This window comes from Sorghum bicolor, chromosome 4 (assembly GCF_000003195.3).
Source record: "Sorghum bicolor cultivar BTx623 chromosome 4, Sorghum_bicolor_NCBIv3, whole genome shotgun sequence".
Lineage (NCBI taxonomy): Eukaryota > Viridiplantae > Streptophyta > Magnoliopsida > Poales > Poaceae > Sorghum > Sorghum bicolor.
Window position 1 is genome coordinate 66040078 of NC_012873.2, and position 24466 is coordinate 66064543.

The window sequence follows — 24466 nt, forward strand, 5'->3', positions numbered from 1 at the left end:
GCTTGGCTATGGATGGTGGATGTGCATGTGCTACACCTACACTACACACAGTGCATGCTTTGGCGGTACGGCCTACGCCACAAGCTGTTGGATGATACTGCTGCACTGCATGCAGTTTGTATATACCATATCAGTACTTCGTCGTTGGTACTTAGAATGCAATGTGCCGCAGTGGTGTAGTGCATGGGACAGCTGATATACTTATAATATAGCATTGGTATATATATAGGAAAATTTCGTTGTACACGTACGTGTAGTTACTCTCATCTTCAATAAACTACATTGTGTATGTATTCATACTTGTTTATCAGTTTGAGTATGTTTATATACTCATATTAAGATACTCTAGATCTTACCACGCGAATTTTTTTTAAAAAAAATATATTTTAAATATATTACTAAAATGCCACTACTATATTATATACAATAAGTATAACCATATATTCTATGTATATATGCATACTTAACATACATATCACTCTAGATGGTCTAGTATGATCATATACTTTGTCTATATACATTTCGTCCGGTCATATATACACCTTAAACCTAGAGATACGTAGATGAAAGTAACTACACGCGCGTGTAAAAGAAACACGTCCTATATATATATATATATATATATATATATATATATATATATATATATATATATATATATATATATATATATATATATATATATATATATAAGCCGTGATTTCAGTGCCTCTACTCAAGCTCAACTATGGTGCAGAAGCCAGAGCCGGAGTTGGAGCCGAGCGGGCACCACTGCCAAATGCGCGCCCATACTGCCATCATACCAAAAGCGTGTTACCATCCGTGCATCATGCGTGCCATGTAATGTAACAATGTCGAGGAGGTGCATTATAATGATTAAATAATGATGACTGTCAATTCTGACCATGCTCTAGTACGTACTTCATGATGAAACTGATCACCTGCTTTCGTTAGCTAAATAACGGTAGAAATGACCAGCACTATACGTACAGTAATGTACTAGTATTATCCTTGATTGTGCAGGCAGCAGTCGTGAAACTCTATAGGTTACCACGGTTTGTTCAGCAGATGTGAAACTGTGAATCATCATAGATTGTTGCCAACCGAATCCATGATCTCCGTGGAATTGTACGTAAAAGCAAAATGGGAAAAGGAGCTACTGGCTACCTTAGTGATCTCTTGTCCCGTCTCTAGTTTATGATTGTTACTCCTCTCCAATCGAAAAAAAAAACTGATTGCTGAAAAATTTACATGAATGTACTAATGTACACCGTGCTTGATCATATCTTGATGACCAGCAAATAAAGATGGAAAAACGTGGAGGTCGATTGTCGGAGTGTGCGGCGCGTCATCAGACATCAGTTGCCGTCGACCGTCACCGGCATCATAGGGAACATCTCGCTGTCCTTTCTCCGGCCGCCGCCTTCCACCGTCGCTCCGTCCACGTCGTTGGTGCTCAAGCTACGTTTGAACTGCCGTATGCTGCTAGGGCATAGCACCTCGCCGGTCCATGCCTCCATGGGCGTAGCCGCCGTCGCTCCAGCTGCTGCCCGGGCGGCACCGGCGGCTAGCCTGCCCAGCAAGCTGTCGTCGACGTGAACGGACCACCCGCCGACCGTGATTTCCCCGAACTTATTCGCCGCCGGCACCACCAAGTCGGAGACGCTCCGCTTCATCAGTGGCTCCAAGTTCACCGGTGGCTTGAACACGACCACTCCGTCCACAGCTTTGATGAGCTCGGACACGGTTGGTGGCGCCGAGCACCTGGCGGAATAAGCTGGCTGGCCGTACTCCTGCTCGTGCTCCACGGTGAGGTCACTGGACGAGTTCCGTGATCCCTCGCCGCCGCTGTCGTCTACGGCATCGGTATGGTCATCGGACATGGACAGATTCAAGTCCAGGGGAAGCGGCTCCCGTGCCGAGTGTTTACGTGCCTTTGTGCACCGGTCTCCTGCTTCAAGCAGCTGCTCCGGCCTTCGCTTCTTCCCGCCGGTGATCATCCCGTGCTCCAGGTTCCATGGCAGGTCAGGAAGAAAGGGTTCGGCTTCCTGCGAGCTCCTCATCAGGTGATCCGGCAACGGCGGCGACCACTGCGACATAACGACGAAGATGTTGGTGCCGAGGGCGACGTCGCGGCCGTGCGAGTCCGAGAGCCGGCCGGACTCGATAGCACGGAGGATGGACCCGCGGACAACGCTGTCGGCGTGGTCGACGCCGTCCAGCACGACGACGCGGAACGGGTTCGCCCGTATCGCCTCCGCCATGCGGTCCAGCGCCGTCTGGCCACGGCACGACACGACGGACTCGCCGCCGTCATCGCCGGCTTGCGGCCAGCTGAGGCGCACGGTGACGGCCCCCGTGCCGAATACGGACTTGGACAGCGCCTCGGCCATGCTCCTCTTTCCGGCCACGTCAGGCCCGGCAAAGACGACCCACGCGTCGACGTCGGCCTTGCCGCGCCGCCTGGCTACGCCGGACCTGGCCTTGGCGATCGTACAGGCCACGGCAGCAGCAGCCTCGGGTTGCCATCTCACCGCCTCCGTGAGCCGTCTCACGAGCAGCTTGTCGTCCGTCTCACACGCCGGCCTCGCCGCCGCCAGGCCAAGCGCAAGATCCGTGTCCACGGCACCCCTAGGCTGCACCGATGGCCGTACCACCGGCGGCGGCGCCTGCATGTTGGCAAGAATAGTAGCCCCGTTCCACTCGGAGCAGGTGACCAGCGGTGGGCGGCCATGCGAGTGCAGCTGCGCGCACCGGTCGCGCCACCGGCGTCGCAGCTCGTCAACCTCCCGCGCCTTCTCCTGAAATGAGAAGCGACAGTTTCCACGTGTCAGAGCGTACGTTCCCACGCACGAAATACAGGAGTTGTGAGACGTGTACGACGTGTGCGCGACACGACGAACAACAACAACAACTAACGGACCTGTGCGCGGTCTGCCGGTGCCGGGCGTCCGCTGCTCGGCGTGCCGATCTGCAGCCACAGCGACATCGGCTGCTCGGCCGGACAGGGAGCACGCTCCGATGATGCCATCTCGGCGCGCTCGCGCTCGTATCCCTCTATGCAGGCGCTGCAAAGGCTCGGCGCCCGTTGCATTGGGGACGACGTCATCGCCGTTGACAACACCTCCACCGAGCTGCTCAGGATGCCCCTGTTAGCTCCAACACTGTCACATCAGGAAACACAACACATAGGAGGCATTCAGTGAGCAACTGTTCTGTGTCGGACAGCTCGGTGATGCGTCCTGTGATTGCGGCTGAGAAGAAACGAACCTCGGCGAGAGCCCAAGCGGCGGCGGCGGCGGAGGAGGAGGCCTGGGCGTGATGGGCACGGCCTGGAGGTCCCACTCGCTCTCCAGCCCCGGGTGATACACCTGGCATTTCATGTACGTGGCACACGTCGCCGTGCCGATCACCCACACGCGGTGCTCCCCTTCGCCGGACAGGTTCAGAACGCGCGCCATCTCGTCCACGGCGGCTCGCGCCGTGTCGAGCACCACGTCCCTTCTCTTCTCCTGCTGCTCGCCCTGATGAGACGCGCATTTTTCCTCGACGAGCCACTGCAGGTTGCCGAGGTTGACCACGACGCCGGCGCTGCTCGATGCGGACCTTACCGTTTCGCCGAGCTCCTTGATCTTGGCGGTGAGCTGTGCCCTGTCCATGTCGACCGGGTCGCCGAACTCCTTGGGGAAGGAGATGACGCGCGCGTTGCCGAGCCGTTGCCTCTGTATCAGCGTGATCACCTCCTGCACCACGGCGTCCACGTCCACCGTGTCGCCAACGAGCACCGGGTTGCGCTTCTTGCCCCTCTTGAGCACTTCCACCACCTTGGCCACCTCCTCCTCCCGGCCATGGGAGGCCTGCCGGTGCATCACCCTGGCGCTGACGTACGCGCCGGCGTCGGGTGCCGCCGGGTCGGAGAGGGACCTGAGCATGGCGGCCTTGACGGCCGTGCTGGAGAAGGACGCCTCGCGCATGACGCGCGCCACGGACGGGTCGTCGAGGATGGCGAGCACGAGGTGCGGCACGCCGACGCGGTGGTCGTCGGCCTCGACGCCGCCGCTGCCGATGCGCCGGTGGTGCGCGTACGCGCGCTTGAGCGCGGCGGCGAGCGCGTTGGAGAGCGGCGGCGCGGCCGCCGCGTGGAAGGCGCCGTCGTGGTGGTGCTGGAGCTCCGTGGAGGTGGGGAGGCGGTCGAGCGCGACGGAGAAGCAGAGGTCGAGCGCGCGGCAGCGGAGCGGGTGCGGGGACGCGAGCCCCGCGGCGCAGGCGTCCCGGAGCAGCGGCGCCGGTCCGGACAGCAGCGCGGCGGCCGCGTGGAGCGGCGTGGTGTGCGCGTGGCGGCGCCTGGACGCGTCGGCCGCGGCGCGGGACAGGACGGCCGCGGCGTCGGGTGTCAGCGGCGGGGCGGCCGACGGCAGCGTGGCCACGGCTGGGGTCGCCGCGTAGGCTCTCATGCCCTGTGCTCTAGTCGTCCGCCGCTGAGCGCGGTTAGTGATCGACGGGCGGCTGATGCCGCGTCGCGGTTGCGGTGGTGTTATAGGTTTAGCGGCGGGGGCGGGAGGTGTACGTGGTGGTCAGCTGGTGTCGTGGGTTAGTTTGGTGTCTCTGCTTGGGATGTGATGGTGGAGGGGAGTGGAGTGGAGTGGTGGTGGTAACTGCAGCCTGAGCCGAGCCCTGCAGGTAGTAGAAACAGGGGCAGGAAGCGTGCGTGCAGCTGAAAAAGAGGCGGGGACAGGATGGAGATTATTTAACGTGCAAGCATGTGGTATGTGCTTCTGCCAGAGTGGGGCCGCCACGTCAAAGCGAAGCATGAGAACCATTCAGATTCGGCTCTTTCCAAGATTTTGCAGATTGGAGCTTGTGCTCAGGATGTTCAGTTCCAGTCAATTATTTCAATGGCTACTAGTTAAACCATTCCGACAGATCCATATCTGCTTTATATTTTTGGTTTCGAAATTCGTTAGTCGTCATTTTAGTGAAAAACGTTACAATATTATTCTTCTCAATACAGTGCTCTGTGCGCTCTTGGATAGATTTTGTTAGCTATCCATATAATGCCTCCTATGTAGGGATGATAATAAAGGATTTTTTTCATGGTGGAATCGTTGCCCATCCCGATCCCTTCCTCACCAACCGCGATATTTTCTCTCTATCCCGTCCTCAATAAATCCCGACGGGGATCCATGCCCCGTACTTAGATGATATATAATAATCTGGCTAAAAGATATATACAGATGGCCAAAGATTTTCACATGAATCTTTAGTTGCACGCACCAATTCTACTTAGAAGTAACACCGAAATAATCATTGTAGCTTTTGTAAAAGTGCAGTGTAAATCAAGTAAGAATCGATACTAACTAAAATTGGGGTGTGGGGAAGATGAATTTGACCCAAATCTTAGTTCCTTTCACACATGCTATTTAGGAAGAAGAAAGGGGAAGGAAATGAAAGAAAAAACATGTGTGAGAAAGAAGATTTTACCCGAACATGATGATATACATAGGCCTTGTTTACTTCCACCCAAAAACTCAAAAAATTTCAAGATTTTTCCCCGTCACATCAAATCTTAGACGTATGCATGGAGTATTAAATATAGACGAAAATAAAAACTAAGAGCAAGTATTATGGTGGGCGGGCTGTAAGCTGGCTAAATGCTGATGTGGAGGAGAGAAGGGAGGAGAGAGAGGAGAAGCAGGCTGTAAGCTTACAGCCAGCTTAGACACAAACTTTGTGAGAGAGATAAGTTGGTCATGTATTAATAGTGAATAGCTAACTATTGTATGGGTGGGCTGCAAGAAGGCTGTAAAGAACCTTACAGCCAGCAAGTGAACTATATTATTAAACTTGCTCTAATTGCACAGTTTGGTTGAAATTTACGAGACAAATCTTTTGAGCCTAGTTAGTCTATAGTTGGACAATAATTACCACAAACAAACAAAAATGCTACAGTATCGCGAATTTTTTTCCTTCACCAACTAAACACGGCCATAGTGAAAACGAATAATTTGTATGGATTGGAACAAAGCTTATGCAGAAGAAAACAATCAAAGTAGCAAAAATCTGAGATTTGCTTATGGATTTGCAAAATAACGTAATTACTTGGGCCCTGAATTAACCAAACATATCAAATTAGAATAATAACAAAAAAACACAAAAAAAAATTTTGAAAAAGAAGAAAAGTACAAAAAAGAAGTGTTAGGGGATTTCAAAGTGGAACATGAATCTTCAATTTGTTTCCTTTAAGGTAGTTTCGCCAACACCCTCCACATCGCTTTCAACTCACGTACCTAGCTGTCTCGGTGTGTACGATGACAGTTCCTACGTACATCCTCGACACCACCCTCCGTTCCAGCATTTGCATTGTAGATCGAGGCTGTTGTGCCATGTGGTGGGTGAAGATAATCAAGCTCTCAACAGTGCTTAATTAATGGGCTGCGTGGAGGAGTAGCTAGGAAGAGGTTAGGGGATCATCAGTGTGTGCGTGGCCACAGGCCAGAGCCGCCCGGAACGTCGATATGACGATGCAGAGCTACAGAGCGGCGGCGCCGATTGATAAGCCAAGATTGATCGACGACGACGGGGAGTTCACATTGCTGTCCAATGTAATTCAAACTCATGGCGGCAGGTCGGAAGATATGCATCCATGCTCTGCTCTGCTGATCGACGACGGAGATGAGGACGACGTACGAACGTACGGTCACCAACAAACCACGCACGCCATGCATGGATGAATGGATCTGCATGCATGCACAAGCACGACACCTGCAGGGTTTGTACAGTACAGCAGTGTGTTTCTCTGTCATGCATCCATGCACGCACGCACGTCGCACGGAGAGGCACCGGTCGTCACTCCAGATCGTCACCAATTAACCAACCAAGAGGACGCCACCGCGATCGACGATCTCGCATTCTCGCTAGTCCTTCGCGGCAGGCATGCATGGAGCTAGCTGCTAGGCTGCAGGCAGCATAAGGGCGGGCGCTACCCGGCCAAGTCGCAACGCAACAAGCCGCAAAAGGAGGTGCGCTGCGCCAGCATCAGCTAGCTAGCGTGCACCACCAGTCCACCACCACTTGTAACCTGTGGCGCCCATCGTGGAAAAAGGGGAGCTCGGGAGCGTCCGCCGTCCGGCCGCGTGCTTGCGCTTACGCCTTACGCGCACGGAGCAGGTGAACGCGCGAGCGCGCGCGCGGCCGGGCTATACCTGCTTCCTCACAGCGCCGTACTGTACAATGGATCCCTCCGGAGGCCACCACGACGACGCGCGTACGATCTGTTGAATCCGGCGATCCCCGCCCCACTGCCGGCCGGCCGGTCGGCCGCCTGAGGCGAGATCCAGCCGCTATCTGCTTGTCCGCCTGCTCGGCGCCGAATCTATACGCATACGCAATGCAATGCAAATGGGCGGCACTCGCAGCGCCGGCAGGGGCTGGCCGGCGGCATCATGATGGAATGAGTGCGATGGCATGGCGGCCCCGGCGCGCGCGCGGGCGCGGTCATCTTCGTTCTTCTCCCACATACACTGATTTCTGAAAAAAAAAAAAGGCACGCTTGTATTGATATCTGAAGCAGTGAAAAACTGCTGATGAGCTAGGTTGCCCATGGCACTTGGCTTTTCTCCTTTATCGCGGTCTCCTTTTCGGCAAAGGATGGCGACTCGTCGAGCTAAGCACAAATGTGGCTTCGCTTATTAGGGCACTCACAATGCAAGACTCTATCACAAAGTCCAAGACAATTAATTACATGATATTTATAATATTTTGCTGATGTGGCAACATATTTATTGAAAAATAAGGTAGAAAAAATAAAACTCCAAGTCTTATTTAGGCCAGTCTCAATGCATACTCCCTCCGTCCCCAAATACTGCTATTTCTAGCAGATTTCAGACAGATTAGTGTGGCAAACAAAAGACGATTCTACCCTCAATTAATTTGGGTTCCACCATTTAATCATGCACGTTAAGCCATGGTTCTCTGGTTCCAACGAGCTGCATTTAATGCTAACTAAACAGACTCAACCGATTACCATGCGCCAAAGTACTACTCCCTAAAAGAAATTAAATGGACTGGTGGACCACGGAAGTTTCGAGGAGAATTAAATAGGCTGGTGGACTGAGTATGCTAGTAGAAATAACAGTATTTGTGGACAAAATTTTCTCCCAGAAATAGCAGTATTTAGGGACGGAGGGAGTAGTTTCATGACACAGTTACCAAGACTATAAACTAGGTAACCGAGCCACAAGAGTTTCATGGGGATGAAACTCCTCTCTCACCTGATGAAACTCCTTCATTTAATGACCCTGCCAAGTCAGCAATTTTGCTTATGTGGCACCCTATTTAATGTGCATGACACTCTCATAAAACATGCATTGAGACTAGCCTAAGGGTGTATTTAATAACTTTAGAGGTAATAAATAAAACTCTAAGTCCACATTGTTCGAGGTAATAAATAACTTTAGACTCTATGATAGAGTCTGCATTGTGAGTGCTCTTATAGCATCAGGGTGTATTTAATTTGTTGAGAACGTACAGCCGTTGTCGTCTTATTTATTTTCCGGAAAGAAGATAAACCAAATACTCTAAGTCCACATTTTCCGGAAAGAGTATATATCTGCTGTTAGGGAAACTATATAAATACCTTTTCTGGAAAGAAGAAGAAAAAACTACCATGGAGCTTTGTGCGTGGGTCGTCTTCAGGCTCCGCAAAAGAATGGGCTGGGCTGGGCTGGGCTTGTCGTGGATCTGGGCTGGGCTTGTATGGTACTAGTGGGTATATGCTTACTACGTAACGTAGTACTCGACAATATCGTGCCTTTCAGGTAGGAATGATGCGAGCTATCTTGTCACATAATTCAAATTTTCCCCTTGCCTGTCTTTTTCCACCCCACACCTTTTTTTTCCCTTCTCTTTTGACGAAACTAAACTAAACTACAGTGGCCCTCTGTGCGTGCGTAATTATTGAGGAAAGGTGAAAAAAAGTGAATCACAATCGAGCGTGCATGATTCCTGTAAGCGCCAATAATTTAAAGCGGCCTAGTAGCGTGGTTTATGCACGCATAATTTCACTACCTAGGCGGCCTCTTTTTATTCTTTCTGGTTCATGCATGCATGTGTCTTTTTAACAAGTGTGTAGTAGTAACCTTTTTCCCTCCCGGCCTCAGTAGTAGTAGTAGTCTTTCAGTGGACGGCACTTTGGTGGTGAAATCATGCCCATTCATTTCATGCCATGCCATGGGATGGGATTGCAAGCAAAGCTGTGTGTGTGTGTGTGTGTGTGTGAGAGAGAGAGAGAGAGAGAGAGAGAGAGAGAGAAAGAGAGAGGGCACCGAGAGAAAAAGATGGCCGTGTTGTGTTGCGTTGCATTGCAATGTGCTGCTGCTGCCCCCCTTTTGGGTTGCTTAAGTTACCGTGCATCTGTCTGCACAACTCAAAGTAGAGCATGATGAGGAATAATGACCTGCCTGCCGCCTGCCCGTGTGTGTCAATCCTTAGCTTCAAGAAACAAAGTTGGTGCAAAGTAAAAGTGCAAATCGCATCGGGCCATCATAGTCCACGCACCCACCCACAACACACACCTAAATAAAGTTTCCGCCTTTTAACCACCATGATTAGCTCTATCAAGCCTTTAATCAGCCAGTAAGTGGTAGCTTTTTTTATGTATATAAAAATCATTATTATAATACTATTAGTGATGCATGCATGCAGGCAGGAGTACGTTTTAACCATGGAGAGATGGCAATGGCATGGGGGAAGGAAGGGAAACACTCCAGCTCAGGCAGATGGATTGAAAATTGCATGGCCACCAGTAAAGCTGGCAAGCTTTATAATTGATTGCCCGTTGAGAGCCTCATCTCTCTGTCTCTCTACCTTTTTCTGCGCCTGCGCTGGAATAAAATGTGAAGGAAGGAAGGAGGGTGTGAAGGCAGGCACCTGGGGAGGGAGGTATTTGAGTCTTGACAAACGAGCAAAGAGTGAGGATGATGCTCCCCTGGTCCCACAGCATGGATGGTGAGGGGTGTGGGCAAAAAAGATGGCATGGCCATGCCCTTTTGGGGCGAGAAAGGAGAGAAAAGGCCAGGGAGTTTGAGACACCAATGAAAGGAAGAGAAAGGATTAGCCACTTTTGAGGGCAGAAAGATTGCACTACTAAAAGTCATGAGAGCAAAAGACATCTTGTCTTTTAAGATGGAAATGCGAACGAAGTGGGATGCACTCTGCTGCAAAGATGCCCGTCTTTGCATAAAGGCAACACACACGAACTCCTCTTTAGTCTTTCCCTTCCCTCTCTCTCTTTCTCTGCTCTGTCACTTGCTGCTGGTACTACTACTACTACAGAGATTAGACTATCCGAGAGAAAGAGAGGCAGTTTTTTTTTTCTCTCTCCGTCAATTCGGATTCCTTAAAAACAAAAACAAAAACAAATGTGAGGTGCCAATGGAAAGTTGGAGCCCCCATAAAGGGGCAAACTCCGGCTTTGTGTGAAAAGTTCCGCAAAGCAACTCTCCACTCCCTTCTCTTTTGCGAGTGTGGGAATCGTCAAGCTTAACAATCCCCTGCTTTCTTTCTTTTTTTGAAACATCAATCCCCTGCTTTTCCACTGCCAACACGTTCGCTCATTCTTGCTGCAGTGCGTACGAATATTGGCAGTGTTTCAAGTTTGTGCTACAGCCCTCTTTAGACTTTAGGAGCAGCACTGCTTTCCGATATCCACTTAATAAAAGCACGAGGCGCCTTTTTAATCATTCGAGTGCTTGGCATGCAGCGAATCATAACAAAAAAAGATTCTCCAACACCAGATAAAGGGCCTGCCAAGTAGATGTATGCAAAGGAAATGCGCACAGTATCCAGTTTAGGGGCTATTAGGCCATAGAACAAGGGCCCAGTATGCTGCTTCCCTTCCTGCTAGCCCTTTATATGGTGCCTAATCCAGCAAATAATAAAACCAGGCCTTCCAGGCTACAAGAGGAATATAACAATAATAAGGCCCAACCCAGCCCACCTACGAGGGAACATGGCAGGAAGGAAGAAGTCTATTTTAGGTCCTTTAACTTTCGTAAAAATCTTATTTTCATCTTTAAACTTCAAAATCAAGTAAAATACATCTCTCAACTTTTAAAACCGTGTATATTACATCCCTATCATGGTTATAAGCGGTTTTGAAGGCAGTTTTGTCCTTTTTTAATTTATTTCAGCTGAATCTTTGTAAATCATAGTAAATCACATAAAATTTATAAAATAGTATATCTGATTTTGTTGGACTCCAAACATATAATATAGTATGTTTTAGTATATAATTTTTGTTATAGCTTTAGATATGTGTTTCGTGAAATTAATTAGAATAATTCATAGCTAAAGTTTCTATGATCTAATTGTGATGAATTTTTTATGTTGAGCTAATTATTGTACGTTTGAACTGTGGTAAAAATTTCATACCCATTCGATCATTTGTAACTTAGTTATAAATTTATTAAGATTTAACAAGTATAAACCTAAATAAATCTATAACTAAGTAATACATGATCCGATGAGTATGAAATTTTTACTACAACTCAAGCATGGAATAATTAGCCCACCATATAAATTTCATCACAACTGGACCATAGAAACTGTAGCTATAATTATTCTAATTAATTAGATAAAAGCATATATCTAGAGCTGCAGCAAAAACTTTGTAATAAAGCATACAATATTATATATTTATATGTATACATATCTGAAGTTCAATAAAATTAAATTTTCTATTTTATAATTTTTATGTGATTTACTATGTTTTTTTTCAAAAAATCGCCAAAATAAATAAAAAGAAAAGGACAAAACCGCCTTCGAAACCAGTTCAAAGATGGAAGAGCATCCCCAACTGTTTTGCATATGGCCTTTGCATTCTTGTATTTGCAAAAAAGTCTTAAAAACACTTATCTAATGGTTTGACAAATGGGATTTGCATTTTTATTAACTTGGCAAATGCTAAAGAAGGACTCGCATATATGCAAGCCGAGCCGACACTTGGCATTGCGACTTCACGCGATTTCCATCGCCCCCGCGCATGCTCTGGTGCTCAATTTTTTTTTTGTAAAGTGAAAAATTATGTGGATCCACAAATTCATTTTTTTGCAAAGTGGAAAATGTCAAACTATTGGAGATCGACTCTTTTTATATTTGACATATTTATTTAGGATTTGATAAACTCCCTCATTTGCCAAATGAAATATGCAAAATGGTTGAAGATGCTCTAATGTGTACAGTTTTAAAAGTTAAGAGATGTATTTTATCTGATTTTAGAGTTTAAGGATGAAAAACAGATTTTCACAAAAATCGAAGGACCTAAAGTGGACTCAGGAATGGGTATCTTCAGATTCATCGACTCCAACAGCCCAGATAAAGCTTATATGTATAGATACCTCAAGTAGTAAAAAGCAGGATCTTCGGCAGCACAGGAACTTGCTACAGTACACCGAAATGAAAGAGACGCAGCTAAAAGGGGGGCATGATTACATTACATTATTGCAAGTGATATGCAGTTTTTTAGTAGACTATTGTGGTCCAAATAATAATAGTAATAATAATCTACAGGAAACACGGTAGTTCTAGCAAAATTTTGATCGTAGTGAAACCTGACCATTTCGAGTTCCATCCTTGGAATCGGGTGGTAGACTCTGCAGACAGAAACTGTCCAAGAGCTTAGTAGTTTTCTGCAATCCTTTTCACGGACGAATAGGTCCCCAGGGCAGCACTGATGACGCCCAATATTATGATACCAATGCTTGCAATTACCTGAAATTGGAGATTGAGAAGTAACCATATCAGCAACCGACCAAGTTTGCAAAATTGCTACCGTAAGAATACTTCCACCAGATCATCAGAGATCTCCAGTTGATAGCCTGTGAACAAGTTGACGATAACTGCAATTTGAAGATCATTTACCTGTGAACAAGTTGCTTTATTCTGTGCGATCTTCAGGAAGCACAAGGCTGGCATTATGACTGCCTGTAATTATGGAAGGTATACACTCGTTAATTAATCACATTATATTTCCTCAAAAAAAATTAATCACATTATATAATAAAATACGATGTATCTATCATCCATGCCTCTTTCTAGGCCACAAATGAAATAACAATGCATTGTATATCAGAAAGTTCTGTCTGATAGCTTTGTACGAGGCTGTTAAGTGTTAACTGTAATAATCAAACAATGCATGGTACGTCAAGAAAAGAACCCAAACAATACTATTATTTGTCTTATATTAAAAAAATACTCCCTCCATTCCAAATTATAAGTCAATCCAAGAATTTTGGAGAGTCAAAACATCTCAAGTTTGACCAAAATTATAGAAAAGAATACAAAGTTTTGTGGCATCAAATAGATATACTATGGAAATATAATTAATGAAGAACCTAATGATACTTAGTTGATATCATAAATGTTATTATCCTACCATATAAATTTGGTCAAACTTGAGATGCTTTGACTCTCCAAGATTCTTAGAATGACTTATAATTTGAGATGGAGGGAGTACTATTATTTCTCATGAAACGGTTCACATTTTCACAGGTACCACGTATATGCAAGTTAGGAAACTTAGATATGAAGAACAAGTGTTCTTATGATTCCAGCATAGCAACCTTTATCTCAACAAGTTTAAAACTTCGTACGTAGTCTCACAGTCAGCTCAGTACAGTGATAACAAGTTAATGAAAAAAGAGATGACTTACCACAAGTATACTAAGAAGAGATCCAATGAGCGCCATCACAAGACCTGAAACACGAAGCAGATAGTTCAGAAATGCAGGGGTTCAGTCAAGACAGTAAACTGAGTTCCCATTTGAAGTATAGAATTTAAAGTTGCTTAAGTTGAATTAAAATTAAAGTATGCTCAAGAAAGCACAATCTGGTTTAATTTTACTGTACTTGTAAAAAGTCTGTATACACTAATGTCATACACTATACTGCAAATTTTCAGGAAAAACACAAGTAAAGAGTGATGTGGGATGCACAATTCAGTATATTGGGTGCATGCTTACCAAAGAACGGCAGAAGAAACGCAATGCATACAGTTGATGCAACAAGGGCAGTCCTCAGTATTATAGAGCATGATGTTTCATTCAAAAAGCCTTCAGGACGCAACTCTTCTAAACTTCGAGCTAATGGGTTTAACAACAAGGCATATCTGATTGAATTAAGGATGAAGAAATTCCACAAGGAGTTAGAACAATTAAAATCAAAATGTTATCGTAGAAAACTGAAATTTTGAGGTTTTGATGATAAGGATACTTGGTGAAAGGGTTGATCACCTGAAAACATACAAAAACATTACCGAGTAATATAAAGAAAAGAGTTAAGACAATTCGTTTAAAAAGGCAATATAAAGAAAATATTTCTGGAATTTGAGAAAGTAAACTTAGGTCTGGATGCAGTTGTTACCGTGGTCCATAGTGCAACTTTTGAGGCAACTGAATGCTTTGGAAGGTTTAAAGTGATTTGTGATAAAGTGTTCTCTCCAAACATGAGAAAGCCAATGACAGCAAAAGAGCCATACATTGCTGTGCAAATTGCGAAACTGCAAAATACCATCACACCTTGAGAAAAATCATTATTCAGTAACAAGGTAAACGAAACAGGAATGAGGCCAAACATACCATATGAACAGTGCCTTAGGGAACTTGGAGCGATCAGACATTGACTGGTAGATATTTGGAAATACTGAATGCCCGGAGTAGCAAAATCCATAAATACCAATGGCAAAGGGCATGCCACTCCAGTTTACTACCTTCCCAGTTGAATGGAAGCCAATACCATCAGTAGCACCGACTAAACCAACGGACAGGAATACGAGAAGAGTTGCAAACACACCACCCGCTGCATGCATAATAATAACTAGTTAAAACAATTCAGAGTCACTTGATCCTTATTTTAATATTATAATAATACTGTGCAAAAATAAACAAACTATCAGCAGTCAGACCTGAAAGGTATGAGAGCACTCGAAGATCTCGCAGCCATACTGTTGGCAAGACTAAAATAGCAGTTATCACTCCGAAAAAATGCTTCCCATCAACATGAATCCCAAGCCAATCAAAACCAGCTTTAGGAAAAATTGATGTGAGGTTATCGCCCTCCAAAATAATGAATTCCACACAATATGTCTGCAGCGAATAAATAACATGATAAAAAGAAAACTTAGTCCTGTGTTTGGTCTCCAATAAACACTTAACGACCATGGAAGGTACTTACATATAGCTCGGTGTACAAAATAATCTGCACGAAAAATAATCATCAGTTAGTTTTTCTTCTCTACAAATCAAAAAGTTTAGAAAACATCTCATGCATGAAACAGAAACAAAGAGGGATGCAAATTTTTGTAGCCTTGAGATGCCAATGGTCGTTGACTAGGTCTCTACATCAGTATTTACAATGAATCTACATCAGTATTTCAAAAAAGAAAAAAAAAGACTAAGGAGTTTGACTAGGTCTCTATTTTTGCCAAACTGCAACCATTCAGATACTGAAGTGATCAAGGTTAGGTGCAGGTCGTTGACAATCAATACAACGGTAGCCCATGCAATGAAAGCGTGTTAATGGGGAAACAAGATCGATAGTTGTTTGTAGGTATTGTGACATGTAACTTCCGGTAGGTGCACAGGCATGTCTACGGACTCTTGAAAGATAGTCCTAAGCTACTTCCCCCAGCTAAAGATACCAAAACTTACAGATATCAACAGTCGGCCAATTCTTCCGAATGCAGCCTCCCCAATGTCTGGATAACTTGAGATACCATCTTTGCTCTCAAAACAATGTTTCAGAAGAATTCCAGTATAACAGCAAACGATGGCAAAACATGCTAGAACTGCAAGGCCAGTCCATCCAGCTTCATGAATTGTAAACGGGGTGGAAAGAAGGCCAACACCAGCAAGTACATTAATCCCTGACAAATAACGAAAAGAAATATGTATCAAACATGTTCAATATAGCAAGTAAGGTGAACACTTTTGTATTCAAAAGATGGTACCGTTGAAGACTGTTTGTGTCACACTGCACCCTTGACTAATGTAGATTTCTCCCGTGTGTTGCAATTGAAATGAGACTCTCTCATCTCTTATTGAACTAAGGGTTTTCGGCAAGTTTTTGACAGAATCTTGCTTTCCATCAGCCTTGTCCGATACTAGAGGCAACTTCAGGTCAGAGCCCAGACCACTACGACCAAGATCAAGGAGTGAGTATTTGCTTGTAGAAGGGCCCAAGTAACCAAAGCTCGGTGATGCAGCGATTGTGTAGGTGTCAGTTGTTTCCCTGAAAAACAAAGCATATCGTGATCACATTATCTGTACACATTGATCCACGAATAAACTTGTAGCATAACAGCCAGTGTTCATTAATTAAATATGATCACCACTAGATGACAACAGATACAGAAATCGTGCAATGTCGTGCATCAACCAGCAAGAACGCAACCTCAATCAATAAATCTAAAACGATTGATTTGGTACAGTAGGACCGTTACATGCATCATCTGTTTTCAGATGCCAAGAGAAGCCAAATATGTCTTTTACATCCCCTCTGGGTCATGCCGTATGTACTTTTTTAGAATAACAGGGACTAAACTCCAGTCCACTGCATAAAACTCATGACAAAATAATAAGTCAACAGACAACAGTGGTAGTAGAAACAATGCATGAACCTGTGGTCATCATGCTTATTGGCGTGACGCCTCAATTTTGGAACTTGCAGCGTTCAGAGCACCTCCCGCTCCCAAGTGTGCATTCTAGTGTATTCCGATTAGACGTGAAAAGGAAGCCTCAGGAAAAATACCAACGAAACACGTGTGAATGTTCAATCTGCGGCGGAACCATCCATCCGTTCCACATCCCGTCCCAATCACGAAATTGATGATTCCACCAGGCCCACTAATCAACATAGAACTTTACTCTCTCGGTCCCAAATATTAAAAAAAAAAGTTCAAAGACACTGGTCCAGTTGCTTCAATAAGTTTTCTTCTTCGTGTCCCTCGGTCCCAAATATTAAAAAAAATGTGCAAAGACACGGGTCCAGTTGCTTCAATAAGTTTTCTTCTTCGTGTGGAGCGTGTTTTTTCTTTTAGGACATTTCTTTTTTCTAGAAAACGAACCCTAGAAATGGAATCTGTATTTTTCCAGTGACCATTTTTCTACCTACTAATACAATGAAACTGTACTCTCCTGTGTGTTTGAGAAAAATAAAAATATAATTCTCACTTTTTTGACGAGTTAAATAATTTTGAGTTTGACTAAATAAATATATAAAAGATACTAATATCTATGATACTATATTCTCTTTAGAAAGCATAAAGTTCTAGTTTCAGGCGTTGAATTAAATGAAAACTATTCCATAATTTGACTGAACACTAATTGGATTATATTTTTTCAGGAGTAGGAAGTACCAAATAAGTATTATTAATTATGGTACATTTTTTATAAAAAAAATATATTTAGAGATGAAATGTTGACGTCATGTTTTAATTAGTTTGTTTAAATTTTTAACTTGTTTTTAATATAGAATTGTATTTTTTTTAGACAGAGTACAGTAGAAAACACTGGGAATCAATGAAGCAACCCAGCCGCCGCCATCAGTCCATCTCCATCACCGCAGCCGCTACGCACAGTACTAACTACAGTCTACAGATAATAAATACTAATAAAAAGTAGTAAACAGAACAGATTGCTGATAATAATTGATTACTCTGTAAACAGAAAGCCGCGTACGTAAGCGGCGATCGAGCAAGGAATGGCAACAGCGCACGCACCTGTAGCTCTGCGGCCACTTTTGAGACTGGAAGGAGCGCGGCGAACCGACGCCGTCGCCGTCGCGGTGCCGCTCCTCGTCATCGTCGTCATCGTCCTCCCCGCGGTCCTCCTCGGAATCGCCGCAGTCCTCGAAGCTGCGGCGCGGGCTCTCCTCGATGCCTCCATCCTCCAGCAACATCTCCTCCTCTTCCTTCTCCTGCTCCTGCTCCTTCCGGGGCTTCTCCGGCGCCATCTCCGATCGCCGCCCGCCTCTCTCTCTCTTTGACGAGTTTCGCAGTCGTCACAACTGGCCCGCGCGCAGCGTGGATCGGAATTGCGTGGCGAAGGCGAGCGAGGGACGGTTCCGGAAGAGACGAGCGGAGCAGGGGGAAGGCTTTTAATGGCCACGCGACAGACAGGATTGGAGCCGCGCCGGATGGGGATGGGATCGCGCGTCGCGACAAGGCGGCCAGCCAGAGGAGAGGCGCGTCCTGCTCACTGCTCGCTGCTCGGACCTCGGAAGGAGGCGGTGGGTGGGCCCGCGGGGACACGAGGGACGCCAGTACGCCACCCGGCCGCTCCTAGCTCCTGTGTCACCGGCATGTGGGCCAGGGGAGCACGTGGCGCCGCCAAACGTAACGTCCGGAGATGGGGGGGGAGAGAGAGAGAGGCGTGGTGGGGGTCGCGGCGGTTCCGGCCATTTTGCTCGCTCTGATTGGCTCGGCGGCTCAGCGCGGCCGTGCTGTATGGCGGTAAAAACTTTGGGCAAGTTTCTGGAGTTGCGCTGGCTTGGCTGGCGCCTGGCGGGTCATCAAGATACGCATGGCCTAATCGAATTATGGTGCTGGGCCTCAGATTCTTCGGCCCGACTGCTGTTTCGGCCCGTCTTCGACGTGTGAAAACTTTCTGATTTACTCCGTAGTATTATGCAAAAAAAGATTTATTTATTTATTTTTGTTCGAGTCATGGAATGAGTTCACCTTGTCTAACCGGACAGAACAGATTTATTATACTGTACTAGTACTACACATCTCCAGAGGCAGTCACTCGTGTTCAAAAATATCTACTGGATGGGGGCTTGATCGACGGTGCACCGGGGTTTTATTTGACGAACGAACGCCCCCTGCCTCCGGCAAAAGGAATATAGCGGGGCGATCGATCGATCTGCCACACATGTCTAAATGACGAAATAAACGATATCTCTAGGACCAGGACGCGTCGTGGAGCTGCAAGTGCAGGTCCGGGACAAGAAGCCGGCAGCTGGCCTTGGCGGGGGGCGCGGGGCTCTCTAGCTCGCTCCATCTTCCATGATGCGGCCCTGCGGGGGCGCGGCGTCGGCGATCGCGTGGGTTTTCTAGATTATCTCGCCGATCACGATCGAGTGGAGGGTAGTGGGTAGATATTTACACATGCTAGCTAGGGCTACGTAGGGCAAGCCAGGATTCTCCGATTCTGGGCAGTGGGAGCAAGACTCCAAAAATGGCCCAATCTAGAAAGCCTCTCTCGTCGGAGGACCTGCTGTAACGGGTAAGCAACTTGCTTTCTCTTGAATGAAATGAAATGGTGGTGAGATCAGATCACCGCCATGCATGCTATGTAGTATAGCTATAGTATCTATCGCAGTCTATTCACTAGGCCGATTAGTTATGGATGAAAATATTGTTCATTAGTTTGTTGTAAAAAAACATAATTGAATGACGGATAAATTCAATAAATAATTTCAAGGGAACAAGATGGGGGCTGCCACGTTCTGCGTCACATACATTACTCGCTCATCCGCCGCACCCGCCGCCGGTTGGTCGGTCGGTTCGTGCATATGCATGCGCTGGAAGTGACTCAGCGTCAGCGGTGGGCGCGCGTAACTGGCCCGGTGGTACACACTGACACACGGATATGAGTATCTGACACGCGGGTGGATTAATTACTTAATTAGATTTTTTGTGACACTTAATTAGCTGTGGAGTTTTCAATTTGGTTTGCCGCCTGATACGACGAGAATACGATACAATAGCCAATAGGCAACCGGGTGATTAGGAGGCGTGTAATGCAAGGGTCTGCGTCTGTAAGAGACGTGTTTGGAATTTTACCGTCGGTTGAAGCTAGTATCTGCTTTACTTCCAAATTTTTTTTTAAAATAGGAATAGTAGCATTTTCGTTTGTATTTGACAAATATTGTCCAATTATGGACTAACTAGGCTCAAAAGATTCGTCTCGCTAATTCCGACCAAACTGTACAATTAGTTTTTATTTTCATCTATATTTAATACTTCATGCATACGTCTAAAGATTCGATGTGACGAAGAATCTGAAAAATTTTGCAAAATTTTTCAGGAACTAAACAAAGCCTTGGAAGACGCAGACGAGTCCTAGCTGGCTACCACAATTCCATTCTTACGGTCCTTCAGTAGTTTTGAATCTAGCGAACGATACATGCCGGTCGCCCACCCTCCTTCCCCCTCCTCCACTTCTCTTTCTGCTTGACGTCATATGAAAAAAAGCAAAACATTTATTTCAAATTACTATAACTTTTAAATGATGTATCTATTTTTAATTCCGTCTACACCGGTGTGTTCAACGTGACGAGACGAACAAAACTAGACCCTACTTCTGTATGTTTCGAAGATTTTTATTTTTCTAGTAGCAATTTATTTATATTAACTTGTAACATATAAGTTATATTGCTAATTTATTCTGCTAAGTTATGCTGCTAACCTATTATGCTAAGTTGTATTGTATAACTTATGTTTGTGTATAATAATTGTGTAACTTTCTATATACACTAGCGTATTAGTTGTGTAACTTATATACATAGGTTGTATTGAGTAAATTATGTCTCCCTCTATTTCCAATTATAAAATGTTTTGATATTTCTACATATATTGATTTTGTTATGTATATACATATATAGTTGTGTCTAGATACATAGTAAATTCAATTTAGAAAAGTCAATATGCCTTATAATTTGAAATAGTGGGAGTAAACTTATGTACATAAGTTATATAGTATAACTTTTTTGAGAATGTTGAGTTATTCCTCGAACTTATATTATCTAGAAACACTGCTAAGTTAGTACTGTTAAGTTTATCGTGAACGTTATGCTTTTTAATTTCGTTTTATAAGTTATGAGCACATGCTTCTTAAAAAAATATAAAAAAAATTAAAGGACAGGTGATCTCGCAAAAGAAAGTGAAAAAAAAATCGAATGCCTTAAAAGAGAAAGAGAAACCATTATTGTTCTGTCAAAAATAAAAAGTAACATATACACTTTTCAAAAAAAGAAAAAAATTTGTTGTCGGAAATTGACCGCTGATTTCGTTTTCGCTGAACATTCGGAAATAGCGTCGCTGAGCTACTGTGGAAGCATTATCTTCCACGTCGGCAACGCTGTCTTGCAGTTTACTAGACGAAATCTTATCCGGAGAAGGTCGCCCCGGGCGTCAAATAAAGTCCATCAGGCATCAGGCCGAGCGGCCCATGTCCTTAATTGACCCAGCCCAGGAAGGCAAACAGCCCCACTCCATAGATCGGCCGAGGTATTTTAGGCCTACTTTTTGGAAGCGAAATTCATCATGGTTGAAAACGGTCATGTCAGGGACGAGAATGGAGGGGAGATGGTAAAAGAGCAAGGATATGAAGAATCCCACTCCCACGGTGTTTTTTTTTTTTTTGCATAAAACATGTGTGCGCCATGAAGTCGTGGGGCCCGTGGCGTGCCAGGTTGGATGAAGTGGTGTCGCGTGGAAGATGTGGATCAAGACACTATTACATAGTCTTGTTTAGTTCACTCTGAAAACCAAAAAGTTTTCAAGGTTCTCCGTCACATCGAATCTTGTGTCACATGCATGAAACATTAAATATAGACAAAAATAAAAACTAATTACACAGTTTAGCTGTAAATTACGAGACGAATTTTTTAATCCTAGTTAATCCATGATTAGATAATATTTGTCACAAACAAACGAAAGTGCTACAGTACTAAAAACTTTTTATTTTTCAGAACTAAACAAGGCCATAAATGATTTTGCAAGACAGTGCGATGACGCCCGTCTCTTCGTCCAACGTCTCGGAAAATAGATTTAAGATGGTCATGAGGTATCTTAACTTCTTAATTCAATCGTCTCGAAAAATTGATTTACCGATGTCCCTCACCCTCCCTCCCTCGCAGATCCACGACGACAGGGTCTACGGCGACCTCCTCTTGCAGTGGCGGCACAGTTGTGGCAAACTCCTCGACGGTGGCGGCCATGCATGAGGATCGAGATCCGGCGACGGTGGGCTGGCCCCCTCCACCTCTGGTGACGGCGGGTGAGATCCAGGAGGCGCAAGGAGTCTTGATCTAGTGGGTAGGGCCATGGCGATAGCAATGGGTTCGGTTGGCCCGTAAAAAGCTACTAGCTGATTTTTCGGTTAGCACCAATTAGGCCGCTGTGAACTTTTTTAAAATAAATACTCATTTTCAAAATAGCTTTAAGGGTAAAGTTGTTTTTATTCCTTTTATAAAGACATTAGTTGGGATAAAGCTGAAAGAAGTAGTCTCTCTCATTTCTCTTTCTCATCCATGCATAAAATTATTGGTGAAACTATTTTGGCAAACAGTTTTTTTTCCAAAACACCTTAGCTTCAACTAAAAAGTTGCTTATGAAGCTGTTTTTTTTAAAAAAAGGTTTTACTAGTGAAGCTGAATTGTACCCAACAGAATCTTAATTGGCTTTGTTATCCCTTCTCTCCGCTGCATAATAAAGATACCAAATCAAGAAGTAGCACTTTAAAAAAAGACACCGAATTCATTTGTCCTTAACTAAGAGTTACCATCAAAATTGTGAACTGGCGAAACCATCGTCTTGTACTGCTCAGAGCAAAACTATGATACTGACTCTTCAGTCATAAGCCACCCTTGATCGAGATTCACATAATTTACATTATGTGAATGCTGAGAATAAAGATGGCAATCTTTACCTAAAACCTGATGGGTAATTACCTCATTAGGGTAAGGATGTAGCTATTTTTTTTCCTATGGGTAAAATAATGAAAAAAAAAGCTTTACCCAGCGGGTAAGGGTATGAGACTGCATTGCCCATACCTGTTAACCCATGGGTAATTTTAACCCGATTCAATAAGTTAAAATCATAGGTCAAAATCACCATACACAGGTCAAGCCTAATAAAAATCATATATAATGCTGTCAAACCCTAGGCCCTCACCCATCCACTCACTCCCCTTTCCCCTATCTCCTTGCGGCGGCCGCACAGTACGAGAACTTGTGAATTTTGCCACTTGATATCTAGTAATGATGGATTTATCTATTAGATTACTTGATCAGGTGTTCATGGAGCTTGTATATTTAATGATTTTATTAATACTTGTGATGCTTTTGCTGAAATTAGGAGCATGAAATATTTAAATATGTATTTATTTTTTGTAAGTATTCTTGGAATTATGGGTAAGGATAACCCATGGGTTACCCGTTACCCGCGTGGATAAGGGTATGGAAAAAAACTCTTACCCGTGCACAGGTATGGGTAAATTAGCGAGTAAAATATTTTTTCGTGGGTAAAGGTATAGATAGCATATACCCAACGGGTAATTACGCATTGCCATCTTTAGCTGAGAAGCAAGCCGCTTTCCAGATAACAATGTATTGTGTCCAGGCGCAAGAGCATCCTTCTTCCTCAAAACTATCACAAGCGTTGAGCAGTGCGAAGCTCATCTTCACTTGCGCCCCTCGCTAACAAAATCATCCAAGTGGATATGCAACTATGTATACTAATTGGGTGCCATCAAAGTCTACCCCCCCCCCCCCCCCCCCCCCCAAAAAAAAAAAAAAAAGAGGAAGAAGAATTCCATGATCAGTCTCGGTACAAATTGACCAGCGAGGGCAAATGAGAAAACCTATGCTTTTGCACTGTTCAACTTCATGCTACTTCATCAAGAACAAAGTTAATTGGATTGAACATCCAACAGTAACTTCCATCGGATGGTATTTTCTCAGATTCTGAACACCTCAGCAGCTGACCAACTCCATTGAAATCCGCACAAGACACTTCGGGAAGTTAAAATCCAGTACTGTTTTTACTGAAGAAAGACCATCAACTCCATTTTCATGATTGCCGGCAGGAGAAGCAATTGCCATGTGCTGACTTATGAGCAGCAGCAGAAGCAATTGCCATGTGCTGACTTATGAGCAGCAGCAGAAGCAATTGCCATGTGTGACTTACGAGTAGCCTTAAAGGCACTATTGACATCATTTGTGTATGAAAACCAAGGAACATCAGATCTCATATAGAATTTATGAACCTCAATGATTTAGAAGTGGCATAACATTAATGTATGAGGTGTGTTAGTCTGAGGAATAGGCAAGTCCTAGGATATCCTAAATTCTATGCCTAACCTTCTGATTTGGTTTGAGAAATGGTATGAACTGATCTATTCCATATGGACACAATGTCAATTGAATAAAAGATGTAAGGTCATGCCACAACAAACAAAACCACTCTAGAACAAGCCTGTTCCTCCAGCTAAACAAGCCACTAGCCCTCTCTATTCACCTAGCAGTACCGGTAGCTAAAGATTGCCAAAATCTATCCGATTTCCGAACTTACTAACTTCTAGCATGCTTGTAGGCTGCCATGATAAAATGCAAAACAGTATATAGACTGCCATTATGCCTTGAACTGAACACTAGGACATAACATTCCTAGTTCATCGTGCTTTCC

General features: G+C 44.8%; 2 protein-coding genes across 3 annotated transcripts; both read right to left on the minus strand.

Annotated features, from left to right (window-relative positions):
• LOC8082721 (protein SMAX1-like) lies at positions 1094 to 5522 on the minus strand. Of its 2 annotated transcripts, none has more exons than XM_021460380.1 (3): positions 3271 to 5522; positions 2924 to 3149; positions 1094 to 2801 (listed from the first exon to the last, which is right to left on the minus strand). In XM_021460380.1, the coding sequence occupies exons 1-3, from the start codon at positions 4452 to 4454 to the stop codon at positions 1359 to 1361; spliced, it is 2853 nt and encodes a 950-aa protein (XP_021316055.1). In that variant the 5' UTR covers positions 4455 to 5522; the 3' UTR covers positions 1094 to 1358. The 2 variants fall into 2 exon arrangements, with proteins under 2 accessions (XP_021316055.1, XP_002454678.2); XM_002454633.2 differs by having other exon boundaries at positions 2924 to 3164; positions 3271 to 5520.
• Positions 12357 to 18185, minus strand: LOC8081963 (vacuolar amino acid transporter 1). The gene is made up of 12 exons (XM_002454634.2): positions 17774 to 18185; positions 16004 to 16284; positions 15705 to 15919; positions 15229 to 15252; positions 14960 to 15140; positions 14634 to 14853; positions 14419 to 14554; positions 14269 to 14288; positions 14019 to 14164; positions 13710 to 13753; positions 12919 to 12981; positions 12357 to 12768 (listed from the first exon to the last, which is right to left on the minus strand). Exons 1-12 carry the CDS (start codon positions 18004 to 18006, stop codon positions 12676 to 12678), a joined length of 1656 nt encoding a protein of 551 aa, XP_002454679.1. The 5' UTR covers positions 18007 to 18185; the 3' UTR covers positions 12357 to 12675.